Source organism: Vidua chalybeata, chromosome 17, assembly GCF_026979565.1.
Source record: "Vidua chalybeata isolate OUT-0048 chromosome 17, bVidCha1 merged haplotype, whole genome shotgun sequence".
NCBI classification, from domain to species: Eukaryota; Metazoa; Chordata; class Aves; order Passeriformes; family Viduidae; genus Vidua; species Vidua chalybeata.
Genome location: NC_071546.1, coordinates 14,957,888 through 14,972,841, shown reverse-complemented (window position 1 = coordinate 14,972,841; position 14,954 = coordinate 14,957,888). Strand labels below are relative to the sequence as shown.

The 14,954-nt window shown below is 39.8% G+C and overlaps 1 protein-coding gene across 3 annotated transcripts in view; it reads right to left on the bottom strand.

Moving 5' to 3' along the window:
• PREX1 (phosphatidylinositol-3,4,5-trisphosphate dependent Rac exchange factor 1) overlaps positions 1 to 14,954 on the bottom strand; it is a 128,959-nt gene that overhangs the window by 18,284 nt on the left and 95,721 nt on the right. For 2 of the 3 annotated variants that reach the window (XM_053958586.1, XM_053958588.1), the window contains exons 17-25: positions 10,402 to 10,494; positions 8,155 to 8,303; positions 7,155 to 7,240; positions 5,476 to 5,612; positions 4,828 to 4,999; positions 3,406 to 3,593; positions 2,470 to 2,631; positions 1,704 to 1,914; positions 258 to 519 (exon numbers count right to left, since the gene is read on the bottom strand). In XM_053958586.1, coding sequence (XP_053814561.1) covers positions 258 to 519; positions 1,704 to 1,914; positions 2,470 to 2,631; positions 3,406 to 3,593; positions 4,828 to 4,999; positions 5,476 to 5,612; positions 7,155 to 7,240; positions 8,155 to 8,303; positions 10,402 to 10,494 — 1,460 coding nt within the window. The remainder of the gene's footprint in view (positions 1 to 257; positions 520 to 1,703; positions 1,915 to 2,469; positions 2,632 to 3,405; positions 3,594 to 4,827; positions 5,000 to 5,475; positions 5,613 to 7,154; positions 7,241 to 8,154; positions 8,304 to 10,401; positions 10,495 to 14,954) is intronic. The other variant, XM_053958587.1, reaches the window with a different exon arrangement.

Genomic DNA, 14,954 nt, shown 5'->3' with positions numbered 1-14,954 from the left:
ATTCTTTTTTTGGAGTATACAGTAAGCAAAACAGTGGCTGTCAAATTCAGGTAGACTTTTAGAAGCAAAAGACAATAATACAAACACTAGTGGGTCTGCCCAGAAGTAGATTTAACACAACCAGTGAGGACTTGTCATACAAGGGCAGGTGTGAAGAGGCTGACAGCTGGGGTCGACAGCACAATGTGCTTTTGGAGGTTACTTCCTCAATATTATAAGAATTTCTCTCCCCAGTGCATACAGGATTTTGTACTCACTTATTTATCTGAATGACATACTGCTTCATTTCCTTCACTGCAATGTCTAGTTTGTTAAAAAGGTGCAAGTAGGAGTCCTGCATCTCCCAGTCTTCCTGTTTCAGCAGAAAACTGAGTCCCCTTTCTTCCGAAATTGTTCCTCCATTCTGCTGGCCAAAGCTACCATCAGGATCTCCATCTTCTGGGGCTGGACATCTCCAAGATGGTGCAGCCATAGTGGTGATGCAATGCTGAGTATATGAGACTGGATTTAAGGTACCTACTAAACATTAAAGGATCTAGTTAGTATGGCTCTCATTACTTTCTCCACTCCATCCCAGTGATGATAATTTAGGATAAGTGGAGTTCTGACAGGAAAAACTAAAATTTCACAGAACTGTTTCATATAATTACATTATATGACAAAATCATTCTGGAAAAATACCCAAAGAAGTTGGGCTTTTTTTCCTGTCATGCCAACGTGATATTTTGAATTTACTGCAGTTCAGAAACTGGGTAGATTATGGAAGTACAGACCTATGTCCACATGTATACTCATACAGAAAACTTAGAAGCTCTCTAAAAGCATTTGTTGAAAAGTTAATGAATTTGGGTTCTCAGGAATCAGTCTATGCTATTATTCAAGCTCTACAGACATTTAGACTTACACACATACATACATATAAAGGAATATGATTCTGTCCTTACAGAAAATAAATTAATTATTTTTCATTTAGAATTGCTGACAGTTTTGGTGCAGTACTTTGCTACCTACCTTAGCTCACATTAAAAATTCTAGTGCCCAAGCAAGCAGGGGTTCTTTACAAACCTCAATTTGAATAGTCAATGCCATTGTTCAGAAAGTTGGCTAGTCTATAGTTCCCTCTTCCAAACATTCCTGCACTCTGACCTTCACAAGGCAATGAATCAGAAGCATGTTAAGTCAGATCATGATAAAAAAAATGTTGGAACTCAAATAACCAGATTGTAAGAGAAATGCTGCATAGCAGCAATTTATCAGAAAATAGATCCCCTGACACAGTAGAGACTTTCAACTCCAGTGCATGGAATTTATTTAGTAATGAGAGTAGAAAGCAGCACTACAATGTGATTGGCTTCAGTTTCCCCCCTGAATGAAGCACTAGCATTGCCATCAGCCCCTGCTCACTTTTAGTCAGCAAGTCACCTCTACTAATGGCAATAGCACCCTGGCCACGTAACTACCATGAGATCATGCTCGAACAGTTCGTCTAGCAAAAACATGGCACCTGAAGCCCCCCTATGCTTGAAGCCATTACTTTTTCACAACACAAGAAGGCTGCCATTTAACTATAGCATTTTAAGGAGGAAGAAAGGGTACTGGCAAGATTATGTTTCCTTGGAACTTATATTTGACCTTGCTGAGCAGTGGAAAAACACAACTTTTTATACAGATCAAATCAGTATAACTTGGAAGTTAATGATCACCTTGCTCTGGATCAAGACCAATAATAGAAGGTTTGCGTCCAATGCGAATACTGAACGATCTCCCTGCTGAGGTAGTGCTTTTGGGGTATGACACCTCCATGAGGTTAATATGGCAGTTGGTGGGGCAGAAATCCATGCTGTTGAGGGAATGAGGTTCCATAATGGCTTGTTTGAAGGCTGGGCTCACCTTTGTTTTCAATTCATCTGCAAACTGGGAGAAATAAAGTATGTGTGTGCTACTGCACCTTCAAAAATTTTTTTGAAACAATACAGACAATTATTTTCTTTTCCTGCCTCCTATTCCAGAAATCCAGGAATTCAGATTTCTGATGCAGCTGGAGTAACACATTAAAAAAAAAAAAGCTCATAAAACAATTAGCTATACCTCCTAGCACTCTCTTTTCAAACAGCTCAGGTAACTGCACAAAAAAAGCACATACACTTTGTTTACACCATGATACACTGTAGTTACATTCATATTAAATAAGACATGCATCAATCTGTTCTCATATTTATTCATTAATACAGTGGAAATTAACCTGCACTAATATGTCTTAACTAACAGCTCTGACAAGCAGAAAGGAGTGATTTACAGACAAGGTATTTTAACTCAAAACTTGCAATTTCAGTAACTTGCAGAGCTATTCTCATGCCTCCAGGATACCCACCTCAGAAACAGTTTGGATTCATTAATAAAGAATACTAAGACCCACTTAACAAATTAAGTATTGTCTCAAGACTTCACCAACTACTAGTAGTGTTGTACCTCTTGGTAGCTCGTGAGCCTCCTGCTAATGCTTTCCAGCTTAGTGTCACAGATTTGCCGGAATTCATACTGGGGCATGGTGGCCACAGCACTGCTTAGGGATATGAGTCTTTCACAGTTCTTTACAAAGTGACTGTCCTCTGCAGCAAAGGCCTCTAAAATCTAAACAAAAAGACAGGATGTCAATGGTGTGAGTCCTGGCAGGGTGGGAAAATAGGTTTCTTCCTCTCTGTGAGAGGCAAAGCCCCATGGTTGAATAAAGATGCCTCCAGAGCAAGCTGCCTTTATTACTGCCTGAGAACCACCAATGTGTCTAATCTTCAGAGTCATCTAACATTCCTTAAAAATGTTTAGAATCACCGAAGTGGATCAAAATATCCACTGTCCAAGTTACCTGCTCTAGCATGCTTCCATGCTAGGAGACATAACAATAGCATTACTGGGATGCAACAAGCATTCACTATTAGCTTGTTTTTGTCAGAGATGACCAAGCCACTCAGCACTCTCTGCTGCTTTCCAATAGCAGCAGTTCTACTCAATTCCTGTGGCAACCCATCCAGCCTCTCAGATGGGAAAAAGTTGTTTGATTTTCTTGCAAGGTGAAGCAAATTCCTGTCTGAAAAGATTAATCTTAAATATCAGCAGAGTGCATGTTACCAGGCAGATAAAAGCAAGAATTCCACAGCTGAGGGCTCCCCTCCATCTGCCTCAACAGCTGAAGTCCTGGAAGCACTAGCTGATTACTCATACCAAACAAGCTATTCTAGTGAATGAGTGAATAGTTCACTCATTCTCGTGAACAAAACTCTAAGCAGGGCTGAGAAGACCAATGTCAACCTCAACTGAAGAGCCAAGCCCACAGCAGCCAATAATAAGCTATATTATTGGTTTCCCATTCTGTTTAGGCAAAAGCTGACCACGTATGGTTTTCGGTACCTTCGCAGTGAGAATGAAGCAGCCTTTTGGTTCCACAATTTTCTCCAGGACAAAGGATTTGATTCCTGCACTGCTAACATATTCATATACCACCCCGTGCTCCAGGTGGGCATTATCCACAGTCAGGCTGATGAGAGGGGTTTCTTCACCAATGACCAGTGGAGAAATGACAGTCTGTGGTGTCTGGGCTGGAACCAAAGTAAGTCATTAGAGGTGTCTGGCAGCACATGTGAACACAGGCCTGCCCAGGCAAGAGAAACCTGCTGAGAAGAATACTGAATGCAGAGACACAACCTTTGGCTCAAAGAATGTCTCGAACTGTGTGCTGCTGGAGACTGAGAGAATGTTTAGGAAGACATTTGCTATTGGCCATTATTGGAGACAGTGACAGAGTTTTAGATAATACACATGCTCCAATCCCCATTCTGATGTTTTTCCATGTATGTGTGCACATATCCATGCTCAGGACACTACTTCCAGTTCTGTTCACGGATTCTAGCAGAAGCTTATAAGGGAAGGGAAATATGTTCATCTGTTGTCTGCAATGACTCTCTGGAAGACTGAGATGTGAGGCAGGGATGTGGCGAGGAGAAAACATTTTTTACACAAAGCAATTCTATTGTCACTAGAGAACAGATTCAAGTTCCAGTCAAATTGAGATTTGCCAGGGAGTTGCTCACACACTTTTACCAGGGTGCTGCTCCAGCTGTTCCACTGCTGGAACACTCTGTGACTGTGAAATTACCAGCATCACCAGACCTTGCATCGGATCCACACAGACGTGCATCTGTTCCTGAAGAAGTTGCCAATGGCATTCAGAGAGTCCAGGTTCAGTCCTTTGGATTAAATTTTGCTTTTGGTCTCCCTTAACATCTACTTTTCCAAATAAGCCCTCAACATGGAAGTAGACCTGTGTTTTTGAGCTATGCTTTCAAAGGTTGGAGGAAATACACCCACACCTTTTCCTGAAACAGTGGCAACATGCCTTGAAAACTTGCTCCAGATCAAAGAAATTTTAACATCCTAATCTTTAATCAAAAATAACAGAAAATACAGATTATTCTAGGTGGAGTTTCTTGCAGACGTTCCCTCTCCATCAGCTACTGCCCATAAATGCATGGTTTTCAGGGGCTACCAAAGGATTCTAAAAATGCTGAGTCTCTTCATTCCCATAACTGGCTGTCTTGTAGAGAAGAGAGAGTCATAGGTGCATGATTTCTATCTGCATCTCATTTTTTTTCTTCCCCTGAATAAACTACAGCAAAGAATTATGTCCTCTGGCAGACCTCACTCAATTACAAAGCTTTGCTAAGACAAGAGATATTCTACAATAATAATTATACATTATATTTCTACTGTGGTTTTCCTTCTGAAAGCCCCTGAATTGTCCCTAGGTTTTCTTCCCCCCATGAGAATCTTTACCTGATTCCTGTTGGCTGCTTTGAAGTTGTCCCAGTTGTGCATGTCCTTCTAGTGCAGAGTTGTCTTTGCTGGAGCCCAGGCGACTGCCACTCAAACATGCAGGGGATGCTGCTTGCTGAACTCTGTCCTCTTCAGCATCTTCATGTGTTCTGTACACCCACTGGTACAACCCCTTTCAAGAAACACAGGCTTCAGCTAGGACCTCAAAATGCTCAATCTCCAAATATTTGGACTACAGAGGTGAATCTAGCTATCAATTCTATATCTTCTAAGTAGGCTGAAATATCAACTATTCTATATCTTCTAAGTATGCTGAAATATCCCCCAGCTTTTCTCTGAACTTCAGAGAACACAAAATTTAGCTCAATAGCTGAGTAAACTTCCATGGTTAGTAACAGTTAATAATTTTGTATTAATTCTGTATGCATGAAATGGCTTTCAGATTATTTGCAGGTGTTTTGCAACTATGGGCAAATGGAATCAGGTGCCCTCAGTGACAGCAGGACCCTGGCATAAAAGCAAATGAGTCAAAACAAACATGTAGATGTTCTTTTTCTAAATCTTTAGTGAGCATAAAAACACAGGAATAAAGGAGGGCAGAAGAAAGGCGGGAAATAATGTACTTCCTTTGAGGTTGTGCATTCATACCAGTGCTTCCTGCTGCCTGGTCCTATAGGCTGTGAAGTGCTCCAGAACCTCCTTGTAATTTCCATGTGTTGCATTATTCCCATTAACTTTCAAAATACACTGCCCTGGATGAAGGCCTACGGCTGCAGCCTCAGAACCTGAAAAATAACAGGAGGGAAGTTAGACAGAAATGCCAGCTGCCTATGGATGAGAATACTGGAAAGTTTGCAAAAGCTTTCTGGTTAGAAAAAGTAAGAAGAGCTGGGTCAGTCATGTCATGCCTTTGCTACTATTCAGAGAGCTTTGTTGTGTAAGGATAACATCATGTGTCTATCCTTCATGTTTTCAGTGGTGCTGGGAAAAACAGCAGTCTCCTAGATCTAAATGTGTTCATGCTAGAAATTGACATTTCTGTGGGAAGTAGTTTGGCATTCTTATATAGTTCTCTTTTAGCCTTATGGTTACATTAGCTGTGGTCTTGCTTAAGTACAAACTGTTATATTTGTTCCAGCCTCTCACACCTGCAAGACAGAACACTTGCATGTTACACAATTTGCTACACAAAAACACTATCATGTCAAACGTAACTTGTCTTTTCCGGGCAAAATCCCGAAAAAGGACAATCTTCCTAGCTGCAACTTCCAGCTTGCACTCCAAACAGTGAAAAAGTGGTTGTAGGTGCTGCTATAAAATGGTGTAATAAATGTGTGTCCCTCGGAACACCATCTGTGGGCTCTGCCTAAGCTAACTGCACTCAGCTGGAGACACAGTGGTGTATGTCTAAAAGGTCATATTTTCTGCATCTCTTAACATAAAGGCTAAAGCTGTGCTTTGCTTGTAGCTCAGTTAATATGTCAGGCACAGAAGTAGTAAATATCTCTGTCAAATTGTGTCTTCTCCTTTTAAAAAGATCAAGGAGAGCAGTCTGCCTCTGTCTTATACTGGCTATTTGTAGCAATATATGCCTATGTAAAGGGAGAAGTAGTCTCCAAGTCTTATGCCACAGTTTGTGATGTCCAGATTGTGTTATGACTTGTCTACCAACCTGCTGATCCTACAGCACCTTCAGAACCCAGATCGAAATTGTGGATGACTACAGGTAAAAATATTGAGGAAGCAACAGACAGCATGACGCCTCAACTTTTTCTCAACCATCTCAGTTTTACAGGTTTTTTTTTTTCCCCCGAGGCTGTTAAGCTTTACCTTAGTAGTCTCAGAAGAAACAAGGGAAGGGTCACTAAGCAAGTCCATTTCTAGCTTGCAAGAGCTAAAGTGATAAAGCCTTCTAAAGAGTCCATGGTACTGTGCATTGCAGCATTCAAGTTTCTTCCACTGTGGAATTAAATTATTCCTTGTATTGCGTTGATGGGATTAGAGACCCAACACTCAGTTCATAAGAATGGTACTGTTTGTCTTAGAACCTGTTTAGGTGATAAGCAGTTTGAGGCAGGAAATCTCACACTGTTCTATGGTTATGTGAGTATGATTCTTGTTTATCACACGTTCTTGTCACTATGGTCACTAAATTTATCAGAACTTGTATAGAACAAGCTAGACAACGAAACCTGGATCTGTCTTTGTTGAAATACATACATACATACACATATATATATATATATATATATATATATATACACACATGCACATGTCTATCTAGTCAGCTGTACTCCCAACTTAACTGTACCAGAGTTTCTCCTTACCTCTTCCTACTGCATGAACGTATGGTGGTGCTGCTCCCCGGATCTGAAAGCAAAGTGCTTCAGGACAATCGGGGATTTTAATAACCCTGCAGATAAATAACGGAGAAGAGAAAGCATGGTTTTAATTTAGGCTGCCAGAGTTCTGGGCAGTTCTTAATAGAATCTTTCCTTGGCATTCACAACTGGGTTTGGATGAAAGTAAGCATCCACAGTGTTTACAAATAAATAACAGAGAAACAGACCTGAAGAAATATACTCCCATCTTCAATCTCCAAGGCAGATGGGAGATTCTAGTTGTTAATTAGAATTTGTCACTTCTTAATTTATTACATCTTTAAGTGAATAAACACTTGACAGAAACTTTCTAAAGCATTTATATTCACTTCCATTTCTACGCAAACTTCAGTGCAGCTGTACTGACCTATATCAGCAGAGGATTTTTTCCCACTAAAAATTTTTAAAGAAACAAAACAGACTGGACAAGACCTTCTGGACTAGAATTCAGCAACAAATGTTCACTGAGACATTCAGTTCTATGGCAGATTCTGGGATTACAGAATCTAACAACACACAAGACACTAACAGGGCCAGCTCTCATTGTAAGAAACAATAACAGACTAGAAAACTGTAAGGGCTGATATTGTTAGAGACATCAAAAAATAAGCCAAGCTTTAATGGGTGGAAATCGTTTTCCCATGTGTTTCTCAGCTTCACACCTGAGAAAGAATGACAGTCCTTGTGATTCAATTTTGTTTGTACACAAGGAAACCAAAAGTTGTCTGCAGTATAAAGAGAACGCATGCCGACCTCTCCTAGCAGCCCAAGGGTCATCACTAAAAACAAGCCATGAGTCTTGTACCTCTTATTTCTGTCATGTTTTCCTATTGAGTGGCTTCTGCACAGCAAAGTGTTTACACAGGTTTCACTACAGCTGTAGAAGTACTACTTAGAAACTAACATTTCTCAATAATCTTTTTTCTCTGCCCATCTTGGCACTTACTCCTTTGATTTGGTGGCTACCAGAAGCCTAAGTGGCCTTCGTGAGCAGAAGGACTGGGATAAGATGGCTTCCACTTCAGCAAACGGGCGTAGGAATACTAAATCCTCATTGATTGAATAGATTTTTCTTCCTGCTTGCAGGCCAGCCATCTGCAAAGGGAACAAACACCACAGAGCACTTTGGATCACTGGCAGCAACTCTGAAAGCTCAGGCTTCAAGGTTCAACTGTTCCTTACTTATGGACATTTCTTGGATTACTTTCACATGGAATACCCTATAAGTAGTGTTGGTTCATCAAGTCATTTGTCACTCCTTAAAATTTTCTGCATTTACAGAAAACAAAGATATTTCACCAGAAATATGCCACTCTACAGATGTATCTTAGTTTGCAATGGATAAATCTTAGTACTTTTCTGCTACAAATTTTAAAGGGACTATTAAAATAGGAGACTATAAAAAAACAAGGGGTGAGGGGACACAATGGAAAGCTAGAGCCCCCTAATATCCTGCCTGTAATACCCAGTGAGATGCAGAAGTGTGACTTCCCACACCTTGGGCACAGGAGCTGTGGACAGTTTTCAGCTATCAGCCTTGCAAAACCAACCTATACCCAGTCATGGAACTGGGTATAGGTTATCCAGTAAATGTAACCTGGTTTGAAATGGTGATAAGAACTGTCTCTGCTTTAAGTGAAGCACTAGCTCTTCATTAGCCTAAAAAGCCATTAGATTTTAATTCCTAGGTTTTGCACCTAACTTTAGTTATTTGGCAATGGTCACAGATCCAATGACAAGACTGAGATCCCCTACGGTGCCCACTGGACAATAGCCTCAAACATACCCCTTGATGATCTCTACCAGTTAAAATGTAACATAGCAACATTTGGACTAGGTGTTAGGAATCAAGGAACCATTAAAAATTTATTAAACCTTACAGACTATAATTACTTCATATAACTTCAAGGTTCAGCAGTTGGGTTTCCTTCTAAATGTGGCAAACCCTTTTCTATTCTGCCTGGAATCCACTGACAAGTTGCTTGACTTGAAAAAGGAGATCCACACAGCACTACTCTCACATAGACTCTGGCTCAGGGAGATGCAGATTTAGTTCTTTGCTGGACCAATATTATTAGATCAAGCCCAAAAGATGGGCTCATGGTCAAAGATTATCTTGAAAGATCAAGAAAAAGATTCCTTAGAAAATGGTGTGCTGCCGTCCTCAAACACAACAGATTTTCAGGCTATTCCCCAAGCTTCCAGCCAAAAAAAGGGCAGAGGATTATCTGGCAGGCAATGGTTCACAGCACAGGTTTAGAGTAATAACAGTTTTGGCCAACCTATGTTGATTTTGAGCACTAGATAAAGCATAGGTTTGGTTTCTTTGGTGACCATAAACCAAATGAGAATCAAGAAGACTGAAATAATTTCATTCTAACACTCAACTTCAGTTCAAATTTCCTTCCCATGTGGTATTTTCAACTTGCTGAAACCAATCTGTCCACTTCAGCTATTTCCATTAAGCAAGTCATCCAGGAGTTATTTGTAGTCCAAAGGAGTAATCAACAAATTTTAACGTTGACATTCAAAAATTCTGTAATAGTTGTCCAGGACTTTTAATTAGAAGCTCTGTGCTGTGTGCCACATTTACTGTGAAACCCTTGACACGTCATTTAGTCCTCTCTTATCTTCAGCAGTGTATCTGTGCCTTATTGCAGATCACACTGTGTGATCCACATAAGAATTCTGTAGGGTTAAATGGGTGATTAAGAAATACTCAGATCCTAAGATATTTGGGCTATCTATGTGCTTCAAAGAAACAAAGCAAATATATTCTGTAGAACTCCTAAAAAATACCATGGAGAGAAATGACTGCATGCTTTTTAAGGGAAAAATACATATCTAAAAATACAGCTTTCATTCAAATAAACCCGTTTCCCCATTAAACATCTTTGCTACCCCAAAAGAGTGTTACTTTCCCTCCCTCCTTAAATGAAAGTTGCTAAGGAACCTGAGGTAAGCTATCATCACACAGATACTGCTCTAATCCTATCACGTACCAATAATTCAAGTCCCCCAGTAATTCCAAAATACCTATCAATTTACAGAAACTGCTTATTACGAGGAATTGTAGAAGACAGCAATCTTATATTAGCTGCCTTTAAAGGAAAGAGATTTTAAAAGGATGGTTTGTAACTTTTCTAAGTATTGAAACATTCTTAGATACCAAAATATGAATGTGAGGTCCTACCTCGGCAGAAGACTCTCGTCGAACTGACTTCACCACAATTGCTTTGTTCTTTTCTTCTATGTCAAATCCATAGTCATCCTCTTCTGGTAAAATCTTAAACAGAGCACAATATTTACACACATTTATGCTTCATAAATACAGAGTTCACAGAAAAGGTGAAGACTGGAGATGAAAAATTAGACTTTTCATTGCAAGCCACAACTGGACTTCTGTCTTAAGATGGAAAGGGACTACCAGATCATTTGGTCTGACTGCCTACAAAACATGAGCCATAAAATTTAATCTTAGGTATTTCTACATTGAGCCCTTAATAAATATTAAAGCAGATTTTCCAGAGTTACACAGGTATGATCTGCCGTCTTTAAGAAGTGAAGAATCTATTCCCACCCTTGAGAGTTTTTTCCAATGGTTAATCAACTCTTTTTTTAGAAACTGCATTTGATTTCAACTCCTAGACCTACATCCTTCAATATATCTTTCACTTTTGGATTACGGAATTCATCATTATTCAGTATTCCCCATTGGTGAATGTACTACAGATTGAGTGCAGTCATCTGCTTATTTTTCAGAATACATCCCACCTATGTGATAATGAATGATCTGAGTGCTTCTCAGCTATCAGTTTCACACAAATTGCAGATCTCAGGCCTACCTTTTATAGATCTAACTGCACACTACATAATTCTACAGCATAATGGCAGTCTGATGGCTAAAATTCTATCTAATGAGAGGACAATTCCCGACATCCATAAGTCCTTCCTCCAGAGACAGGCACATAGGCTTTGTGTAAGGGAAAAAACACCAACTCCATACCCTGTGCTCAGTTGTACCTTACATGGTAGAGAGAAGCCTTCATAATTCTTGCTTCTGAATTTCTGCTTCCTCTTCTTTGCACTGAGGTCACATAGACTCCCATTACACATATTCTTTAAAATCATATCAATCATGACAAATATACATTTCACTAATCCTTTTCAAGTGGTTTATTAACAATAAGGATAAAGCTTAACAACTCACTTCGCATTACAGAAAAATAATCCAAGCCTAGCCACTGGTAAATGGACAAGTGGAAAATCTAACTGATAAATATTTGGCATTTGAGTAAATATTATGTATTTAAGAACCATCTGATAAAACAGAACTGATTTAAGAGGAAAAATAAAGCTACTCAATCTAGCATGCCATGGGGGAAAGCAAATTACTCAGAATAGTTTCCTTGCTTCTGATGATTTTTGCACTATTTTTAAATACTGTCCTTTTTCCTTTAAAGTCAATTCCATCAGATTATAAATGTCCTTTTTTGGGAAATCACCTTGGGGGAGAAAAAAAAAAGTCAAGAATCGGAATAATTCTGTCCTGCAGAAGCCATACAGTCAAGTTAAAATAATGTATAGCAAAATATCTGGGGAAAAGTCCTTTTCAGGTGATGTTCACATTAGAGGATGCACAAGAAAGTAGAAAGACTGGATGGTAACTTTCCCATTCTTGGCTAGTTTTAAGTATTTTCAGAAACAATGCTAGTAGTGCTTGTTCAACAAAGGACTTTGGAAAATCAGCTAAATCTGGTAAATTGCTGGTTAGATTTTTAGCGTTGCAAGTGGAATGAGTTTCAGTCCAACACAACACATACTTTTATCGCTTCATATTTGGGATTCAATGGAAAATTTCCAGACTACCTCTCCTCTCCAATTTGCACTTTACACTTGAAGGGCCCATTCAGATTCTTCTGTTGAATTTTGAAAGCATTTGTGAAATAGACATTTAAAAACCTGGAGGCTTTGATATGCCAGCAGCTACACAACCTTACCTGTCTCTTGGAGTGCAGCCATCATTACTTTGCATGAAGATCTTTTGTTTGCTATTATTTTTAATAGCCTACCTTGCTCTGATCACTGGTATTGCAAATATGAATTGTTTGAAAGCAAAGAACTAAAACACTTTTAAGAAACCCTATGACCATCAACATTAGGAACTTCCTGTGCTGGAGACACCCCTTATGAAAAGGCAGACTATGGATAATATTCCATTTGCAATACCTGGAGAAGGCAATAAATTCTTTATTGTGAAGTAGGAACACCCTGCCATTCCACAGCTGAACCCCATTCATCCCCAGGGAGTCCCAAGCTATTACCTAAACAGCCACCTGCAAGAACTATTTCTATGCCCCTGAAGCCAAATCAGTTTCTGGAATGTAAGGCAGCAGCTGTTTAGTCTTGAGAGGCAATCACATTAACAAGTGAGACTATTTTAAAAACAAGCATGTTTAATGAAAAACAGAGGGCAAATGTACTCAGAACACATTCAAAGAACATTTTGGCAGGGGCAAGGGGAATGGCATCTGCAGAGATGAAAAGGTGTGCCAAGAATGGTCTATTACACCTGCCTCACACAGCAGCAGACACTCTCATACTAAACTCTTGGGATATCGACACCAGAAGAAGCAGCACAGCAGATCCATTCCCTGAACCTGGGTCCAGGATGCATATTCTTCCCTACACCTCTCCAGCAAAACCCTTCTCTACTGGACACACCTGAACACCCTGACTTGGGTAATAATCTCCTCAGGAGCAGTGACTTATCAGACAATGTCAGATCTGAGCATTTCAGAAAATGGAGGAAGTTTCTGAGGCCCTCAGTAGCATTCAAAGACAGCTACTTTCCTGCCACCCCATCTCCCAGGTTGTTCCAGTCTCCTCAGCTTTTCACAAGTCCACAGCTTTGGGGCACAAAGCAAGATTTGAAAAGACAAAATTTCTTTCCAATAAGTAGCTTCAGGATCTAAGCCACCCCTACTATTATCTTTAAAGGTATGTTTTGCAAAATTAGCAGAAGAGGTTAAATATGTACAGTATAACTCCAAGTTTCTTCTGGTTTGTGAGCTTTGAAATTGAGCACTGAACTCAAATTGTTCCTTCTGAATTGTCAAAGACTTAAAATCTAAAAGGTGTTTTTCATTTACTATAGAGTTCACTATAGTATCCAAACCCACTCAAAGCCCTTATGTGGCTGCATACACCTGGATGATGAATGCCTCTTGTCACTGATTTCCCAGCCTGTCCCCTTGGGAACAGAAATCCCTAGAGGATGAGCTCCTTAGTGGCTTTCTTCCCAGAGGTGTTTTAAATCTATGACTTTAATTCTCTAGCTACAACAGACTGTGGTACACCAGCATAATGAAGAACAAAGGGAAAGCTCTTTGCTCTCTCTGCTGAAATTTTGCAGAGTTGGGCAACTACTGCCACACTTTACAGAGGATCGGAAATGTGGGATACCCTGTGGGAATGCAGGAGTTATCACAGGTCTGGGAAGTTGATAACATTTAGATCTCCAAGTCAACACAAGAGTTTTGAGAATGCTACAGAAAATGTACACAGGCATCATCTTCACAAATCATTGAGAATGCTTCTCTTTAGAGTCTTCTGGGACTCCGTCATCATGTGTGCAATTAAACCTCTCACTCAACTCTGATCATGGCCAATCTCTACAGGAAACACTCCTTTGTCTGATACTCAGATCCAAGCAACCAGCTCTGATTTGTGATGGTGTCAGTTTGGGCTAACAAGCAGAAGTGCTGATCACAAGTTCACAGCACACTGCAGTAACCAAACCACAATGCCTGGAGTCAGGCCAAAATCCAAATTTTCTTCAGCTATGCGAAGAATGTTGTATATTTTTTCAGTTTGTCAAGATTTATGTCCTTCAATGACAAATAATTGTGCAAATAAATAAATACTAGATCTTGTTTGAATCATGTTTTTCCAGACTGAAAGTACTTTGTTCCTTGGCATTTTTAACAAGTATTTGCCAAGGTTTCTGTTGTTTTCTGTTTTCAAAGGCAAACTCTCGTGTGATAGAGCAAACTTGGATTAAGGGGGTGGGGAAACTTATCCACTGAACAACTAGGATTTCATGGCAGTAGGAAAGCATATTTCAAAAGCCAGTGCTGAGGAAATTCCAGTAAACCTCCTGTGGTGGGATCAGAGGATGGGAAGGATTAATGCCCTGTCATGAGTGTAGAGGCAAGCAGTGATGCTCCACAGACAGCAAAGCCTCAGGATAACAGCTACTCATAATTGCTAAACGCAGCATAAAGCAGAAGTCAGTCACAATTGTTTTGTGGGTAAGTGTAATGAATTTACTGCACTGCTTTCGCAGGGTCTTCACAAGTCCCTTCACTCAAGGGACTGTTAATTTATGCATGCAAAAGAAAGCAGCTCATGACTTAAGCATGACTACTACAGATTTGACACAAATCTGTGCCCTCTAAATAGGAGATTTTTTTCCTCATCATGTGCTCTTCATTTGTTTTCTGTTTGAGATAGGACTGCATTTTGACAGAGGGTGACTGATGCACTTCAGAACTACAACAACAGCATTCATATGGCTGAGAGAATGATGCCCTGAAGTATCTGTGTTCTAACTTACATCTGAATTTACCTCACATACAAGCGTGTTTGAATTCAAACTGGGCTTAAACTTGATGGCAGATCTCTTCCAAGAGAGTAGAGCTCATTACTTTTTCCTCCACCATCTCAACACTGTGATACCTGCTA